Genomic DNA, 17,487 nt, shown 5'->3' on the forward strand with positions numbered 1-17,487 from the left:
ATGCACCTAAAGTTAGCTTAAGTGTAAAAGAGATAAAGGGAACTTAAATAATTAAACAAATAATGTTTAATTAATCAAGTAAATACCCGAATACTCTAACACCCCCCTTAAGCTAGACTTAGGGAGAAGCTAAAACCTAGAATAGCTACTGAAAGCAATAAAGATGGGTCCCGGCAACAAGGCCTGATCAGGTACCCAAATACAATGAAATCTCTATGAATTGGAAAAATAGAGAAAACCACATGGGAACAAAACTCTACTCCAAAAAGAGATGGAAAAGAATATCATTGAAGCATGAAGAACCTGCAAACTCTATCAAAGAATAACTGCTAATCTGAAGAACATCCACTGAACTAGAACATGACCAAGTAGAGAAGACTGTAATTTGTATGAGTGCCCTCAAATGACACTACTCGAATCAGGAGGCAAACAAGGCAAAAACAACTGAAATCGAAGATACAGATGGCATGAGAAACCAAATCGTGAAGAGCTGATCAATCGAACCATGGAAGCATTAGAACCAACAAGATAAACCTCCCCATAATGCGGAAGTCGGAGAGGGATAGGAACACTGAAAATGATAGCCAAAAACAACTATGTGACGAAGAACCAAGAACATCAAAGGTGTTGAGACACATTATCATGAGGCGAATGTCATGGAAGGAACACTCACTTGACAAAGGAAGATGGCAAACAATAGGCAAACATCAACCCCCTCATGGCACTTGATCAATAGTGCATGTACAACAAGACACAAGATATGCAAGATTCTAAGTAAACAATGCATGATGACACTTTATCTCAGTGCGTTTGCATAAATACAAGCTACAATGATAAGAAGACTGGAAAAAGAAACATGAACCAAAATAGAGACATCCTACTCAGAGAAGAGATCCCAGGACCTGAAACAACCACGATATCCACCAGAGTGCTGAAAAGCAAAAAATTGAATAAAATATGTATGGAGTAGAATCTAGAAATAAAACTCATATTTCTGAAAAGTACACAACACAAGCTTTCCAAAAATATAAAGTTTTCAAAAAACAGAGTTCGGATGCTCATTTTATGTCTCCCGGAGTGCAAAAAAGAGACCTCACTTTGACTGCAAAAAAACATAGTCAAACAGAAAAATTAGAAAAAATTACAACACCATGAGGTCGGCCTCGAAACCAACATTCTGACACCTATTCTTTTTCAAAAAAATGACTCTGTATGCCCAAGATAGGGCCAAAAAACCAAATCCCTCCTGAAAAATTTTAAAAAAGAAGTCTGGTGGCTTGTTTGGGCGGAGGAGGCCAGGGAGCGGCACTTCGGTGGAGCTCCGGTGGTGGCCTAGTGATGGCTTGGTGGCAGGGCGGAGCCTCCCCGGGGGCTGGGTGGAGCGGAGCCAAGTGGCCAGGCGGCGGAGGAGGCCGGGTTGGGTGGCGGAAGTCGGCAGCAGGGAGGCCGGGTCAGGCGGTGGCTTGGGAGCTGGGGGCCGCAGGGAGCGGAGGCCGGGGGCTGCAAGCAGCGGCGGGCCGGTCGGGTAGCGGTTGGGGAGCTGGGGGCTGCAGGGAGCGGAGGCTGGGGGCTGCAAGTGGTGATGGGCCGGTCGGGCAGCGGTCGAGGAGCTGGGGGCCGCAGGGAGCGGAGGCCGGGGGCTGCAAGCGGCGGCGGGCCGATCGGGCGGCGGCCGGGGAGCTGGGGGCCGCAGGAGGCGAGTTCGTTGGAGAACGCAGGGCCGATGGGGCCGCCAGCGGGGGCTGCAGAGGCCGAACTGACAGGTCTGACAGGCCTGTCAGTCCGGTACCCACAAACTCAAAAAAACTTTTTCCCAAAAATTTTTTTTTTTTTTTTTTTTTTGCTTTTTTGAAAGAATTTTTTTTTTAAAAGAAAATTTCGGCCTGCATGCTGTAAAATGGCAAAAAATAATTTTTTTTTCAAAATTTTTTTCTCGATCTACATGTAAGGGCTGTACGGCTTGGATCTGAGAAAAAAATTGCTCCCAAAGGCTCAGGAACCAAAATAGGTCAAATTTTATATGACCATAGGGGTTTTCAGGCCTTCTGAGCATGATGGTGAGGTCCGTTTAGGCCCAAAGTTCTCAAAAAAGAGGTCAAACCCTAGATACATAAAAAATTCCTAAAACCCCAGATCTGCTTCCAAAGCAAAAATTCTCAAAACAAGAACAGGTAGATGCAGATCTGAAGCTCTGATACCATGAAGAAGTTGAGGAAATACAACACCACAGGAGCCCAAATAATCTTTGCAAGCTGAAAAATCTATTACAAGGAGAAGCAATGAAGCAAATCACATAAGGAAATAATACACAGGAAAAATATGCTCCAAAAGATGAGAGCTCAATAATCTCCAAAATGTATTGTCAATAATAATCCTTCTTCATACAATGAAAAGAAAGAACTCAACCTTTAATAGGTCAAGAAACCCTAAAAGGGAAAACCTAGGTTTGCACATAATAATTAATTATATGCACCTAAAGTTAGCTTAAGTGTAAAAAAGATAAAGGGAACTTAAATAATTAAACAAATAATGTTTAATTAATCAAGTAAATACTCGAATACTCTTAACATAATACTCTTGCCCTCGATCCATTTTGGGTGCAGGAGACATCAAAGTACAACTGCCATGTGGAGGATGTGGTAACGGCCATAATGAACTCATCTAGTAATTCAGTGAGGAGAGGATGGTCCCTTGGAAGTGGAGCTTCAACCAATTGATCTGCAATAACTTGTCCCTTGATTGCTTTTTTGTCCACATATTCGATGTCAAACTCACTTAGGAGCATGACCCATTTGGCGGTTCTACCAGTGAGAGCAACTTTTGACAGGAGATATTTAAGTGGATTAGTTTTAGCAATCAACTTTGTTTTGTTGTTTAGCATATAGTGTCGGAATTTTTGCATGCTAAACACCAATGCTAAGCATGCTCTTTCAATGGGGGTATAATTGAGTTCATATCCTACCAGTGTTCGACTGATGTAGTAAATGGCATGTTCCTTCCCTTGGTCATCTGTCTATGCCAATAATGCCCCCAATGCCACTACAGTAACACATATATACAAAATAAGGTGTTTTCCAGGAGTAGGAGGCATCAACACTAGAGGTGATGCTAGATATTCTTTCAGTTTCTCAAAGGTCTTTTGGCATAAGTAGTCCCATTTGAATTTTGTGTCTTTACACAATAGGTGTGCAAATGGATGGCACTTGTCTGCTAGCTGTGAAATGAAACATCTGACTGATTGGAGTTTTCCCTGGAGACTGCGTAGTTGTCTGAGAGTCTTTGGTGGAGGCATTTCCAAAATAGCTTTTACCTTTGCGGGATCGACCTCGATACCTCTGCGGGAAATAATGAATCCTAGTAGTTTTCCCGATGTGACGCCAAACACACACTTTTTGGGATTTAGGTGCAGTTTGTATTTTTTCAATCTTTCGAAGATCTGTTTTAGAATGGGGATGTGTTCTTGTCTTGTCTTGGATTTGCCTAGCAGATCATCCACATAGTCCTCCATAATTTTGTGCAAGAGGTCATGAAAAATTGTTGTCATTGCACGTTGATATGTAGCTCCAACATTTTTAAGGCCAAAAGGCATGACCCGGTAACAAAAAGTACCCCATGGTGTTGTAAATGCGGTTTTATGCTAATCCTCATCTGCAATCTTGATTTGGTTGTATCCAAAAAATCCATCCATAAATGAGAGCATCTCATGTCTTGCTATAAGGTCCACAATCATATCTATATTAGGGAGCAGGAAATCATCTTTAGGACAAGCTCTATTTAGATCTCGGAAATCTGTGCAGATGTGGATGCCCCCAACTAGTTTGCCAACAGGTACAATGTTGGAAACCCATTCAACGTAGTCTATAGGTTTGATGAATTCTGCATCTAACATATTTTGGAGTTCCACCTTGACCAGGAGTGCAATATGTGGGTGGATTTTGCGCAATTTTTGTTTTACAAGTTTTGCATCTGGGCGAACAACAAGATTGTGAACCACCAAGGCAGGGTCCAACCTTGGCATATTGGCATAGGACCATGCAAAATTGATTTTTACCTCTGTAAGGAAGTTGATGAAATCTTGTTTCTCTTTTTCCGTGAGGGACTTAGCAATGTGAACATTTTGTGGGATGACTTCGGTGCCCATGTTGATGATGTATGTTTCTTCTATCAACAAATTCGATCTATCCTGTGGAAGGTAACCAATGGTAGGGAGGTCAAGTCCCTCATCATCAAGTGCCTCTTCTAGGTTTTCACTTTCGGATACACCCTTTGTTTTTATTTTTTGTTCATCCAAAGGTGCCTCAGGGAGGTTTTCACCTAGGGAATCATGTCTTTTCCTTTTATTATCTTTTTTGTGGCTAAGGGCATTGTCCTGATTACCAAAGTATCCCTTTTCATGTAGTTGGATACCCTCGATCCCGTTACAATCTTCTAGATTTTGTGTCATCGGGAGAGAAATGAGAGCATTATTGTCGACGCAGATATCTAAAGTGGGTTTGTCTCATTGGCCCCAGTCAATGAGTTCAAGATGGACAAGATATAGCTCATGTGAAGTGGGAGGGGTTACGGGGGTGATGGTATTGATGTAAACATCAGAGAAGATATCTTTCTCGTATTCATAAGGCATTTCGTGGAATTCCTCTTCGTCAACACTTTTGATATCCAAAGAAGGACTAGAAGGGGCACCGACGATAGTAATCTTAGGCATCGGGGTGTACCCTAAGCCTCTATTGTATTTGTAGGAGATAAGATTTATGGGTGTTTTTCTTCCTTTCTCCTCTGGTCCCAGGCCGTGTCCTTTGTAACCCATTTTTCAAGTATGACAGATGCTTTTGGGTACATTTTTTTGGATACTTTTGCTGGATCATCATCCTCTTCCCAGTATAACCACAAAGAGACATCTGCTTCAAGGCTCTCCTCATTAAGTAGGCACCATTGCTGGAAGATGGTATTTTGGCATTGCAAGACTGGTTTCGGGTCCTTTTTGAGCTCTTTTGGTTTGCCAAATGACTTAGGAGAGAGAGGGAGGTTGCCTATTAATAAGACGTCCTCTGATTTGTATTCTCCAAAGCCATTGTCCAAGATCTTGATTTGATTATCTGGTTGAGATGAAGTGGAGGCAACATTTGATGTGTCAGATGGAGGTGTTGGTGAGGGTCTATTTAATGGACAATGATACAGATGCTTCCCCTCTAATAGTTTGCAATATTGAAAAGGTTGGGGATCACCTTTGATAGTGATCTCTCTTCCATTATAGGGGAATTTGATGCATTGGTGATAGGTGGAGCGTACGGCCTGCAAGGAATGAATCCATGGCCATCCGAGGAGAATGTTGTAGGGGAGATCAAGATCTAGTACTTGGCAAGGGGTTTCAATTGTAATGGGGCCCACTTGAAGAGGCAAGGTGATCATGCCCTTTGAAACTCTTTCTACATCATCATATGTCTTTATTGTGATCCTTCCTGATGTGTCTACCAGATCCCTAGAAAGTCCCAATTGTTTTATTAATTTGTATGTACACAGATTAAGCCCAGATCCACCGTCTATCACAATACGTTTGACTTTATGCTTGTGGATAAGAGCTTCGATATGCAAAGGTTTGTTATGGTCTTCATCTGTGGGAGCATCTTTGGAGGTAAAAACAAGGTGTTGCAGGGTAGCAAGGTTTCCAATGAGGGATTAGAATTAAGTGGCGTCGATGTTATCAGGAACGTGTGATTCAAGAAGGGCTTGTTCCAAAATTTCTTTATGGACTAGGGAAGTCTTAAGAAGTTCCAAAATGGAGATCTATGCGGGGGTCCTCCGAAGTTGGTCAAGGAGGTCATATCGATGAGTGGAAGACATGGATGGGGGATTTGGTGGGGGAGGGATTCCTTGGATGGTGACTTTACCTCAGCGTGTAGTTACATTGCAGTCATTCTAGAAATGGGAGGTGGAATGCGTGGTGCCTAGAATGACTATCCTAGCAGGATTTGGTCTATTTTGGGAAGAAGGAGGATTAACTCCTTGGATGGTTATGACATTGACATGATTGTCTATAGGTTCAATGCAACCTACTAAAAAATCAAAGTCGGTTATGTGATTAGTGTAGTCATAACCCATTGCGTTAGATGATGAGCCTTTTCCTTTATCATGCTTCGGGAAGGGTTCCTGGTACATTTTCAGTTTGTCATTGTTATTACTAGGTTTTGCATTTGCTACTTCAATCTTACCCCTATCAATGAGATCTTGTATGTAGATTTTCAGTTTCATACACTTTCGTGTGTCATGCCCCTTGATACGATGGTATTCACAATACTCATTTTCATTATACCATCTAGGTTTAGGTTGATTGGGGTCAAACGGGTGAGTGATTGGAAAAACCACTGCACCTGCTTGGAAAAGTTTTTGAAACACCATTTCAATAGGTTCAGCCAGAGGAGTGAAGTCTCTTGGAGTCCTGTTATTCGATCGAGGTGGTCGTCTCTAGATTGAGACATTGTTGTGAGGTTTTTGGGATTGATTTTGATTGTTTTGATTATTGAATTGATGATTATTGGTGGTGGATTTTGGGGGAGCAGCCATGGTTTGGACCCGCTTTGCATCAGTTACACCATCATTGACCACGTTTTTGTTTCTAGACCAAAATTTTGGCTTGTCGTTATGATAAGAGGAAAAAATTTGTGTCGACTTCTAGTAATGTTTCAAGGTTCCTTCCTCCAACAACACACATTCGAGGGCGAGGGCCTTATCGGTCAATTTTTGGAAGGATTTGATACATTGGGATATTAAGGGTCTCAAAATTTCAAGCACCAAGTTCTTTTGAAATAGCTCAATTTGATGTTGTTCTGGCATGTCCCACTAGAATTTCTTGATAAGATGTTGCCATCTTTGTAGGAAATTGGCAATGGTTTCTCTAGGCCTTTGTTTTGTATTGCACGGGTCCATCATAGAAACATCATTAACCATGTTGTAAGCATAGTGGGCCACAAATTTTTGTGCCAAGTCTGGAAAGGAGACAATAGAACCTCATGGTAGAGATGAGAACCATGCCAGGGCGTCTCCCGTGAGGCTCTTGGGAAAGAGTCTGCAAAGATAAAGGTCACTATAGGAGACTTCTTGGTATAAGATGTGGAATTCTCGGACATGGTCGTGGGGGTCTCCTTTGCCTTCATACTTGGTGAATTTGGGGATCTCAAATCCTGGGGGTAGGGTGAAACTGATATAGATGGGTCGTAATGACAAGGGAAAAACTCTTCAAATGAGTAAATTTTCCTTTTATTAGTCCTTTCTTTCATGCCCTTGATGATATTTTTCATGTCTTGAATTTCCTTGATGAGGTCTTGTTGTGGACTTTGATAATGATGAATTGTATTTGCCCCAAGAATCGAATGAGCCAAAGAAGGTGCACCACCACCAATATATTGATATGATGAGGAGGCGGGAACATGGGATGTGCAAACTGATGTCGCAGGGATTTGTGTGATAGTTGGTTGCAGTCTGCAAACTATTGTGACAGGATTGAGTACGGCTCGGATAAAAATTGCGATGTTGTTGGCATGAAGGGAAGTTTGTGGAATAGAAATATGTGGTTGAATGAAAGGAGGTGGTATAGAAGTGTGTTGGATAATAGATGAGATCGGATTTGATAGTGGTATAGATGGTAAGGAGGAAGAAGGTGGGATGGAGACCACGGTGGGATATGTCACGGGTGGTATTGATTGAGCTTGTATGATTGATGGGGCTGCAATTGATTGAGTCTGAATAATAGGTGCAACACTTTGTGTGGGAGTGAGGTCTCCTTGTGGTTGTTGGGCGAGGGCAGATCTATTAAATTCAGGCGGAAGTTGAGCTCCATTTTCAAGGAGAGTTTTTAGAAGTGAAGTAGGATTGTGTTGAATAAACTTTTCCATCATCTCTTGGTTATAAGAATTCGCTAGGAAAGTTTGCACTTTCGGAGAAAGTTCATCTTGGCTAACCATGTTAGGATTTTGGCTTTGATCTTGATTGCTACTTTGCCCACTTTGTGTAGGATCTTGTGTGGGATCTTCATATAGGGCTATAATGTCCAACATGCCATATTGTTGTTTAGCCATCTTTCTCTTTTGGGATCGAGTTGTAACCATACATGAATAACCTTGGAAAAGTTTGGAGGTGGGAATTTGTGATGAAGGGACTTAGCAAGATATTTGTGGAATTTTGGATTTTGTCTTTTATGACAAGGGATTTTGTTGATTGGTATGGTTCTTGGATTAGAGCCCAGATTTGATTAGAATTTGACACCTTAGTCCTTGGATGAGTATTTTAGGTGGCAAATGCAACCACAAGAAAGGTGATGACCAAGTTGGGTAGAATTTAGACCTTGGATTGATGACTAAAAAGCCTCTCTTATCCCAAGGGTTGACTAATGATCCTAAGAAAAGTAAAGACGTGAGTTAAGAGTCTTGATCGACTCAAAAAGGATTAGGCAAAAGGTACTTGGAGAGGATTCTCCTTCAAGTACGAGAGCCAATTGATTAATGATGAGGTCTAAATAAAATTTCACAAGGCATGTAACTTTAATGTGAGGTTAAATTGGATTAGAGGATGATTGGATTTTGATTTTGATAATTGATTGGATAACGGTGGGAGATTGATTTGATGTGCTAAGTCCTTAGGAAATTTGAGGATGATTGATGGAGGAGGTATGATAGTGATGGTTTAGAAGAAACTTGATGACTAGGTTTCTCTTGGCATGAACATGACTCGATGGAGGATCGATTCGAATGGCAAGTTATATGAAGGGACATGACCACCCTAATTTGGATGGTAGTTGGTGTTTCAAAAGGACAAACTTGAATATTGATGGAGAGGATGGACTCTTAGCTTCTCTCTTAGGCTTATGAAACAGGGGACAAATGGAGCTTTGACACAATTTTGGATTTTGTGTAGGTAGTGTCTTGGACAATTGTTTGTGTCTTGAAAAGTGTTTTGCAAAGTGTTTGGGGATAATGACGTGTTTTTAGTCTACTCTTGGCAAGTATGTACCAAACAAAGGAAACACAATGATCAAATTCATGTTAACTCAAAGACACTCATGCTCATATACAACATTCTTAAGGTTGGCAAGGACAATAGTCATTGGACCCCAATCGGTTTTCCAGCTACGCTTACCTAGAGAAGACACTTAGATGCTTGACTCCACTAGCTCCCCTCCATGACACTCACTTCTCGGGGCAGCCAAACATCAATTCCCATAAAAACTCCTCATGGCGAACTTTGTGTCTCTACTAAGGGTTGTAAAAATATGGGTGGCTTCGGAGGTCCGACCTCCTGCACCAATGACTAAAAGGTTTTTGGCTACTATGAACAAGGTATTTAGTAAGTCTTCCCATTAGGAGCTACCCTTCGAAGTTGTGCAAGCACAATTGAGGCCTGTAGCCCAATGAAGCACCAAGAACTTAGTAATCACGCAAGCGTGATTGAGATCTCTAGGATCCTACTAAGCACCCAATGTGAGAGTGAACTCTCATATAGCCCCAACCATTAACCCTTTCGTAGTCAATGGCCTATTTATTATAGTGAGTTGGGAACCCCAGGTCCGGGTGTACTCACTTGGGTCGTTCCCCTCTTACCTTCTCAAAGAGAAAGTTGGGAGGGTAGACCCAGTAGAGGAAAACACACAATCAAACAAGAAAAGGTTGGAGGGTCTAGATTTCTGTTCGTCTAGCTAGACGAGAGCATACTCTCCTACCTTTACGCTTTTCTTAAAAAGACATGCAAGACAAAGGTTCATTCCATTTTAATTAATATATAAGTGCCTAATTTAAATAAATGAACAATATTTGGTTGAATTTGCTTAGGCAACCTACAAAACAGTGAGATTAGTAGTTTTTTCTGATTTTCTGAGTCTTGAACGGTCGGATTAAGTTGCAAAACTAAAATAATAGAAATTAGTCCTAACTATACTACACATACAACACACACACCGAAGTGAAGTCACCCACACCAAAATGCCTGCGTAGGTGCCGAAATGCTTGCGTACGCGCTGAACCAAATAAAACCAGTAAACAAATTGACAAATCACACAAAATAGGAAGGGATTTTATACCTATCTGTCGCACTGGTCAGAAACGCATGCGCTCGCGCTAAAACTAAAAAACAGAGATCGATAGGAGTTAGCGGGTAAAATTTCAAAATTCAATTCCAAATAACAGAGCAGTGATTTTGGAAAAAATAGTCATGCTGGTTTGAATCGGACGCGCTAAAACGCTTATGCTCGTACCAAAACGCCTGCACACGCGGCAAAGAAACAAACAGAGAGTGAATTTTTATTTTTATTTTTAAATTTAGAAGCGAAAAAAAACAAAACTAAATGTTAGGATGCAGTCGTGCTGATGCGTGTGCGCTTGCACTGATGCGCCTGCGCTCACACCAAAACAAGTTTTCTGTCACGCTAAACCTGAGGCGTTCGCGCTGATTTGCAGTCTCTCGCACTGTTCTGGAACCTGCGTCTCACGACTCATAAAAACTCATAAAAAATATTAGTTTTTAGGGACATGGGTCCCACCGGGCATGCTAGGATGAAGAGGGGAAAATATTAGTGAGGTGGATTAGATAGCAAATACGCAAATCAAACATATAATCATATGGAATCCAAAGACATAATTTGAAATGCTCAAAACAAGGACAAATGCATATACCTCACAAAAACCAATACATTCTCCTTCGGATGGAGCTTGATGAAGTGAAGGCGCCCTTGGATGATGCTCCACTTGATCTGCTCCTCTTTCTTATTTGATGTGGATGGCTCTCCAATGTTGTGCACAATATGAAATGGATTTTAGGAGGATGATATGGATAAAATGATTAAGTGTGGATGAGATATGATTTGGACATGATAAGATTGCTAAGATGATTTCCTCGGCTCAAAAGGGCAGCATAAAATTACTAAACTTGGAGATGAAGAATGAAGGGATGGAATTCTCAATTTATAGGAAGAGGAGAGGAAAAATGGATGGCTAGGATGGATTCAAGATGAAGGGCTAGGATTGTTTGTGAGCTCCCAAAAGGCCCAAGAGAGGGTGTGGAGACCAAGAGATATGCCTTAAAGGCATTTCTTGTCTCCATACTCCTCAAGGTACATTAGGAAGACTTCCCAAGGTATCTTGAGAAGAGCAAGGTGCATTGGGAAGACTTCCCAATGTGTCTTGAGAGGAGAAAGGGATGTGACATTCCTTGAAGAATGGGGAGGAGGAATTTAAAATTAATCAAAAAGGGATAATCATGGGGATTGGAGGAATAAGAAGGAATTAAAAATTCCTTGGGAGAGGAGATGCCTAGAGGATTGTGAGATTTTGAAAATCTCACATTCACCTACGAAAAGAGCATTAAAAGCTAGTGCATGGATGGAAGGGACAAGGAGTTGACTTTGTGGCTAATCATGATGATTAGCCATTAACAATTCATTAGGAGGGGGATTAGAGGAAATTTTAGGTGGGATTAGGATTTGTAGGAGGATTTGACTAGGAGAGAGAATGAGTGGAGGGAATTAAAAACTTGAAGAATAATGTTAAGTGGGTTTAGGGAGTTTCTAGAAGACTTTATTAGGTTAATGATGAATTAAGAAGATGATTTGTAGGAATCATGTAGGTTAACTAATTAATAGAAATTAATTAACCAAGAGGAAGATTTGTGAGGATTTAATTTTTTAGAAGAATAAAGAAAGGGATTGATTTATTAAATAAATCAGTCACATACTATAGTGACAATATTAATTATATTTAATTAATGTTGAGGAGAATTTGAATTAACATAATTAATTAATTAATTATGTGAGGAATTAAAAATAATTAAAAATAATTATTTTTAAGTGTCTACACTCTCGATGTGTTTCAAATATTTGGCATGCTTGATTGAAAGTCTACCCTCACACCGTTTCAGTCAAGCATTGTGTTATCTTCTAGTTGTTTTACTCCTTCAATTGATGTTAAATTGTATAGGTAGTTGATTGTTAGTATTTTGTACATGACACACATGTGTCTAGATATTTCCTTTGTGGTTGGTCTAATATCTCATTTCTCTCATAATCTGCATGATAGTCACTAGAATGATGTTAAATGTATCTTGAGGTATATTCATGCTAGCACATCATATTTTGGCATTTACTAAACACTAGGAGACTCTTATGTTGTTGGATTAACTGACTTAGATTAGGTTGGTGATGTTGATGATCAATAGTTAGCTTATGGCTGTCTTTTGTCTTGGTTTTAGCCTCATTGCATGGTCTTGCAAGAAGCAATTTTATATTGCATTATCATCTACTAAGGTTGAGCATCGAGCAATTTTTATTGCTAGACAAGAGGTTATATGGTTTCATCAATTGTTAACAGAGTTTGGTTTTCCTCCTGAAGGTCCCACTTTTCTTTGGTGTGGCAATCAAAGTGTCATTCACATTTCTCGCATTAGAGGACTAAGCACATTGAGATTCATATGCTCTTCATTCGATAGTTGATTCGGGATGATTTTCTCATCTTGGATTACATACCTATAGAGGAGCAAGTTGCAAACATTTTCACTAAGCCTTTGGCATCCCCTTGTTACCTTCTATTGTGATTGATGCTTGGGGTGAAGGAAGTTGTCCTTGGGGGGTCTTTATGAGTCCTTTTTGCAATTCATGTCTTTTTCATGCATTGCATCTCTCCATTTTGGAGAGATTTTTTTTCGCACATGGTTTTGTCATTTTCTCTTCTTAGGGAGATCTCTTTTTTGTACTTGGGTACCTAATTAGGCCTTTAGTTTTCGGTACCCATCTTGAATTAATGAATTTAGAGGTTTTTAACTTCTCCCTAAGTTTCACTTAAGGGGGATATTAGAGCATTTTAACTTCTAGTTATGCTTTTTTGCTTAATTTCACTTAGTTGTGCTTTTAGTTCAGCTAGAGTTGATCTTTTTTTAGCTCCTCATGCTTTCACTTTAGTTCTCCTAAATTTAGCTTAGGGAATATTTTTTATCTCTATAAAAGCACATCACTATGCATTGTAAATTATTTTGTAATCTTTGATTTTGATGATTATATATTTCTTTTGTTGCTCTCATTTGTGGAAGGTGTTCTTCATTTGTTGTTAATCTTGTAGGTGCTTGTCTTGTAAAATTCAACATAGGTCAATAAAAACATTTTTGGGGGCACTATTTATGGAGTACCAATCCTAAGAATAACCATATACTAAAATTCTAATCATTAAATTTTTTGCTATATTGAAGAGCTGCTTACTTGTCATCATCAAACTTCAATTTTGTCGCTTGATAATGACTGATAAATGTAGGAAGGCAAGAGGAATTGTGAAAGGACAGAAAGTTCCAACTTGTTTATGATCATCCTCTACACTTACTACGTACTAAAACCAAAATGAGTAAGAGGTCACACTGAACCTTGAAATCTCAAAATGGTGCACTGTGAAAATTTATGGGCTTTGAGGCTAGCATTATGCTACATGTATTGAGTCAGATCCATACTTAATGTAGATATAAAAATGGGGAAGATGGTCCAGGAAAATATTTTGACCCCCATTGGACTTATTCTTTTTGAGAAACATTCATTAACCAATCAAGGATTGTGCCACAATAAGATTAGTGGTTCCAATAATTCTTGGAACCATTGAAAACCCTAACACCATCACTCAACTTCAAATTATTTATCTACTTTATGAAATTTAAATCAGCCTTTACTTTTATTTCTCCATCTTTCCAAGATGATGATCGATTGTTCATTAAGAACCAAGAATTAATTTGTAGTTTCACCAATTCTTGGAACCACTAAAAGCTCTAACTTTCCCATACTTGTACAAATTTTACCAAATAAAAAATAGAGACACCAAATAACACAATCTTTAAAATGATCTTTTTAAGTTACATGTATCTTTCTTATTATGCCCAAACCAACAATCAAAGTTCACCAAGAATTAAGAATTGATTGGCAGTTTAAATGATTCGTAAAACTACAAAAAGATCCTATTTCACATTACTTAAATATTTTAACCTCAAAAAAACCATATTGAAAATAGGAGAACCAATTAATCCCTTCTATAAGTTGGTTTGGAAAATACACACACCTTGCCCAAAACTAGCCTTAACTGTGGTTCTAGCCCCATTAATAACTAACTCAATGCACAAGGAACCATGGTTGCACGTTGACTCGTCGATTTGCATGCCCTAATATTATAAAGGAGAGTTGAATAATAGTAAGAACCATCAATATTTCAACAATTCTAGGAACCAAACAAATGAACTTCATTTTATTGAAAAAATGGCTAAGGCATGGGAATATTGGTGGTTGTTGCGAAATAGGGAACTAGGAAATTGTCAATAGTTTTGATTATTTTTGAAATAGTTGTTGGTGTTGATAGAGGTTTCTATAAGTGCCAAAAGCTATGATAGGTCATAACTTCAATATATTAACTCTAAACTTTTCTAATTTAAGAGGGAGATGCCTATTAAGTTTTTATACAACATGAGAGATTTAAATAAGTCCAAAACTTAGCCATATTTTGGATTTTTCAATATTTAGTAAATGACTAAGGACAAGGGAGGGGAGAAATCACCCAATAGAATATTTTAATAGGGTTTCCCTTATGTACATTCTCAAATTAGTTACCTACGAAAGGTCATGAAATGGGCACATTACATGCACACAAAAGGAAGGGACTCAAGTAAAAGGATAACAAGAAACTTGAGTCCCAACACCTTTCTTCCCAAAGACTTGCATTTATCTACAAGTCTAGTATTATAAATAGGATCCATGCCTCTAAATAAATAAAATCACATTGTTTCCCCTCTTCTTAGTTTTATTATGTTGTGTAAATTATTCTTACCTTCATGCTTAAAAGTTTTTTTTCTATTTTGTAGATATATGTTGTGTAATAATGGTTTTCAAGAACTATAAGTGGATTGCCTCTTCCCTCACAATGATTATTTATTATCTTATGTTCATATTTGTTTGCATGAGCTATAAAATGGAGACCTCTATGAGTTTAAATGATCTTGTTGGTCCTATGTGCTACCATGGGCAAGGACGAAACTTGCCTAGATCTTTGATGCATCCATTTTTTAAAAAATTGTCTTCTCTCTTATCCTTATCAGATAAGTAGAATAGGATTAGATTTTAGTTTTAACCTATGTTGTGCTGGATCAACACATAAATCTAGATTTATAAAGGATCCAACCTTCACTAGGGGTTTGATCTCAATTGCACGAATTTCACAATTTGAGATCATTCCTACTGTGTCATTAGAATGTTGAACTAGTTTCAACAAAGGGTACAATTTCAAGTGATAATATGTACTTAGATCTAGTGTTTAATGCTTAATACTCTAGATCATGTGTTTTCTAATGATTAGACACTATAGTTAGCGTAGGCCTCTATTAAACATAAATGATCAAATTTCTAAATTGGATGTACCTCACTCTAGCTCTATTAAATCGATGACTATTGACTTGACCTAGATCATATTGATCTTCAAGATCTTGTTTTACTTAGGTATCTAAACAAGATGGTACAAGTAGATAATGGTAGAGTTTGTTATACTAAGTACAAAAATTGATCCCCTTCTAATACTTTATTGAAACCCTTGTTATTGATCAATGATATGAACACTTTAAAGAGCTAGATCTAAAGTCCTAATATATTTTTATCAATCCAAAAGTTGATGTTATGATTCTGTAATGATGATGCAATGTACAATTAAGCTCTATTTCTAGATGTATCTTAGATCCTAGGTATCTCAAAAGAATTAGGATTTTCCCTTTTATACAAGATGCAATATGCAATTAAGCTCTATTTCTAGATGCATCTTAGATCCTAGGTATATCAAAAGAATTAGGATTTTCCCTTTTATACAAAAAATCTAGTTTTAAATTTGAATGCTTCATGGTAAATTCAAAGAGAAATAATTAGTAGGATAGTGGTTAGATTGGGCCCATAATTTAAATTTAAATGTGAAAGTTCATGGGTCAATCCACATTGCAAATGTGAATTAGATTCAAATCCACACTTGTCAATTCAACCTATTATAGATAATGGGTATTATGTAGATAATTTTTTTGAATAGCCAACTACATACTATTGTTTATCTATTTTTTAAATTTCTATCTCCCAAAGTTGGCTATAATGTTCTTCATAATCCAATTTAATCATATTTGATAGATTTTCCTTGATCTTGACATCAAATGACATTGAATTAGACATTTTTATTCTTCAAAATAATCACATAAATTGTGTTATTATATATAAAATTATATTGTAATCTCCAAAATTAATTAGAAAAAATATTTTTTCTCTACTCTCAGCCCATTTCAACATCTTTATTTAAAATTTATATATTGATAAAATAATTATATGTTGGATCACCATAAAATTATATATTGTAAATGGGAAAATTTGATTTGGCAATTTACAACATAGAAGGAGAAATCACCAAATCAATTTTCTCTTTGGGGGAGGAACTCCTTTACATTCAAAAGAGGGAAGGAATCCACTAGATTCAGTCACAAATTAGATAAGGACTGAATACTAAGTGGATTGGTTGATTATGATGTTTTTTTTCCTCTTTTGTAAGTTGAAATGTTGATTTAGGGTAAAATACTAAAATCAGAGACAAAACTGAGAAAATAATGAGCTACAGGTTCGGGATTTTGTCGTGCACTTGGATCTGAGTAATATGAGCTGATTCAGATATGTCCTGCGAAATGCCCCCAAAAAGAAGGGACCATGATGCAACAACATGGTCCTCTGAATTTTTTACACACCAAAAAGGGTTGTTCCATCTTTGTGTCTGAAGCTTATTCCAAGAAGTACAAATATGTACCTATTTCCTACACGCAAAAAGGAAGGGAAATAGGTTGGGAATAGGGGCTTGCCTTAGGTCAAACCTTAATTTTATAATTAACCATGAAATTGAGATAAATGTAATCGAAATGACTGAAAGGAATGGTTCTCCTTTTGAGGGAGATGTTGAATTATGACTAAAAAATTGAATGATTACACCTCCTTGTGAAGTTTTTATTGCCTCCACATGGGATTAGGGTTTCATGATATAGGATGTAGATCTCCACTTCAACAATTGAATCTTGACTTTATTGTTTCTCCAAGGCTTGAAGGAAGACTGAAAAATGCTCAATTTATCTTGAATGCTTGAATGCTTGATCTCATGTGTGCTTGAATGCTTCTTGATTTTTCATGAAAGATGTTCAAATGAGAGGGGAAATCCTCTTTATATACTTTCCCATTGAGAAAACTGGCTAATTTTTCAACATGAGCCAACACAAAGAGGGAAATCCTTCTCAAATTTTAAATATGAAAAAGGGTTTAAAGAGGGCCCATTTTAGGGAGGAACATGGTGCCACGCCTCGGTCCTAGTGAGGACTAGGGTGTGGTGCCCTAGTCTTGCCTTATTTTTGTTGTCCATTTGGAGGAATTGATTATGTGTTGCATTGATTTTTTGTCATTGATGTCAACACTAGCTATTATGGATGCTT

General features: G+C 38.2%; 1 protein-coding gene across 1 annotated transcript in view; it reads left to right on the plus strand.

Annotated features, from left to right (window-relative positions):
• Window positions 1–1,338: 1,338 nt before the first annotated feature.
• Window positions 1,339–17,487, plus strand: part of LOC131859925 (glycine-rich protein DOT1-like) — a 43,247-nt gene continuing 27,098 nt past the window's right edge. Inside the window, exon 1 of the mRNA XM_059214214.1 lies at window positions 1,339–1,785. Within this exon, the coding sequence (XP_059070197.1) occupies window positions 1,339–1,785 (447 nt within the window). The remainder of the gene's footprint in view (window positions 1,786–17,487) is intronic.

This window comes from Cryptomeria japonica, chromosome 2 (genome assembly GCF_030272615.1).
Source record: "Cryptomeria japonica chromosome 2, Sugi_1.0, whole genome shotgun sequence".
NCBI lineage: Eukaryota > Viridiplantae > Streptophyta > Pinopsida > Cupressales > Cupressaceae > Cryptomeria > Cryptomeria japonica.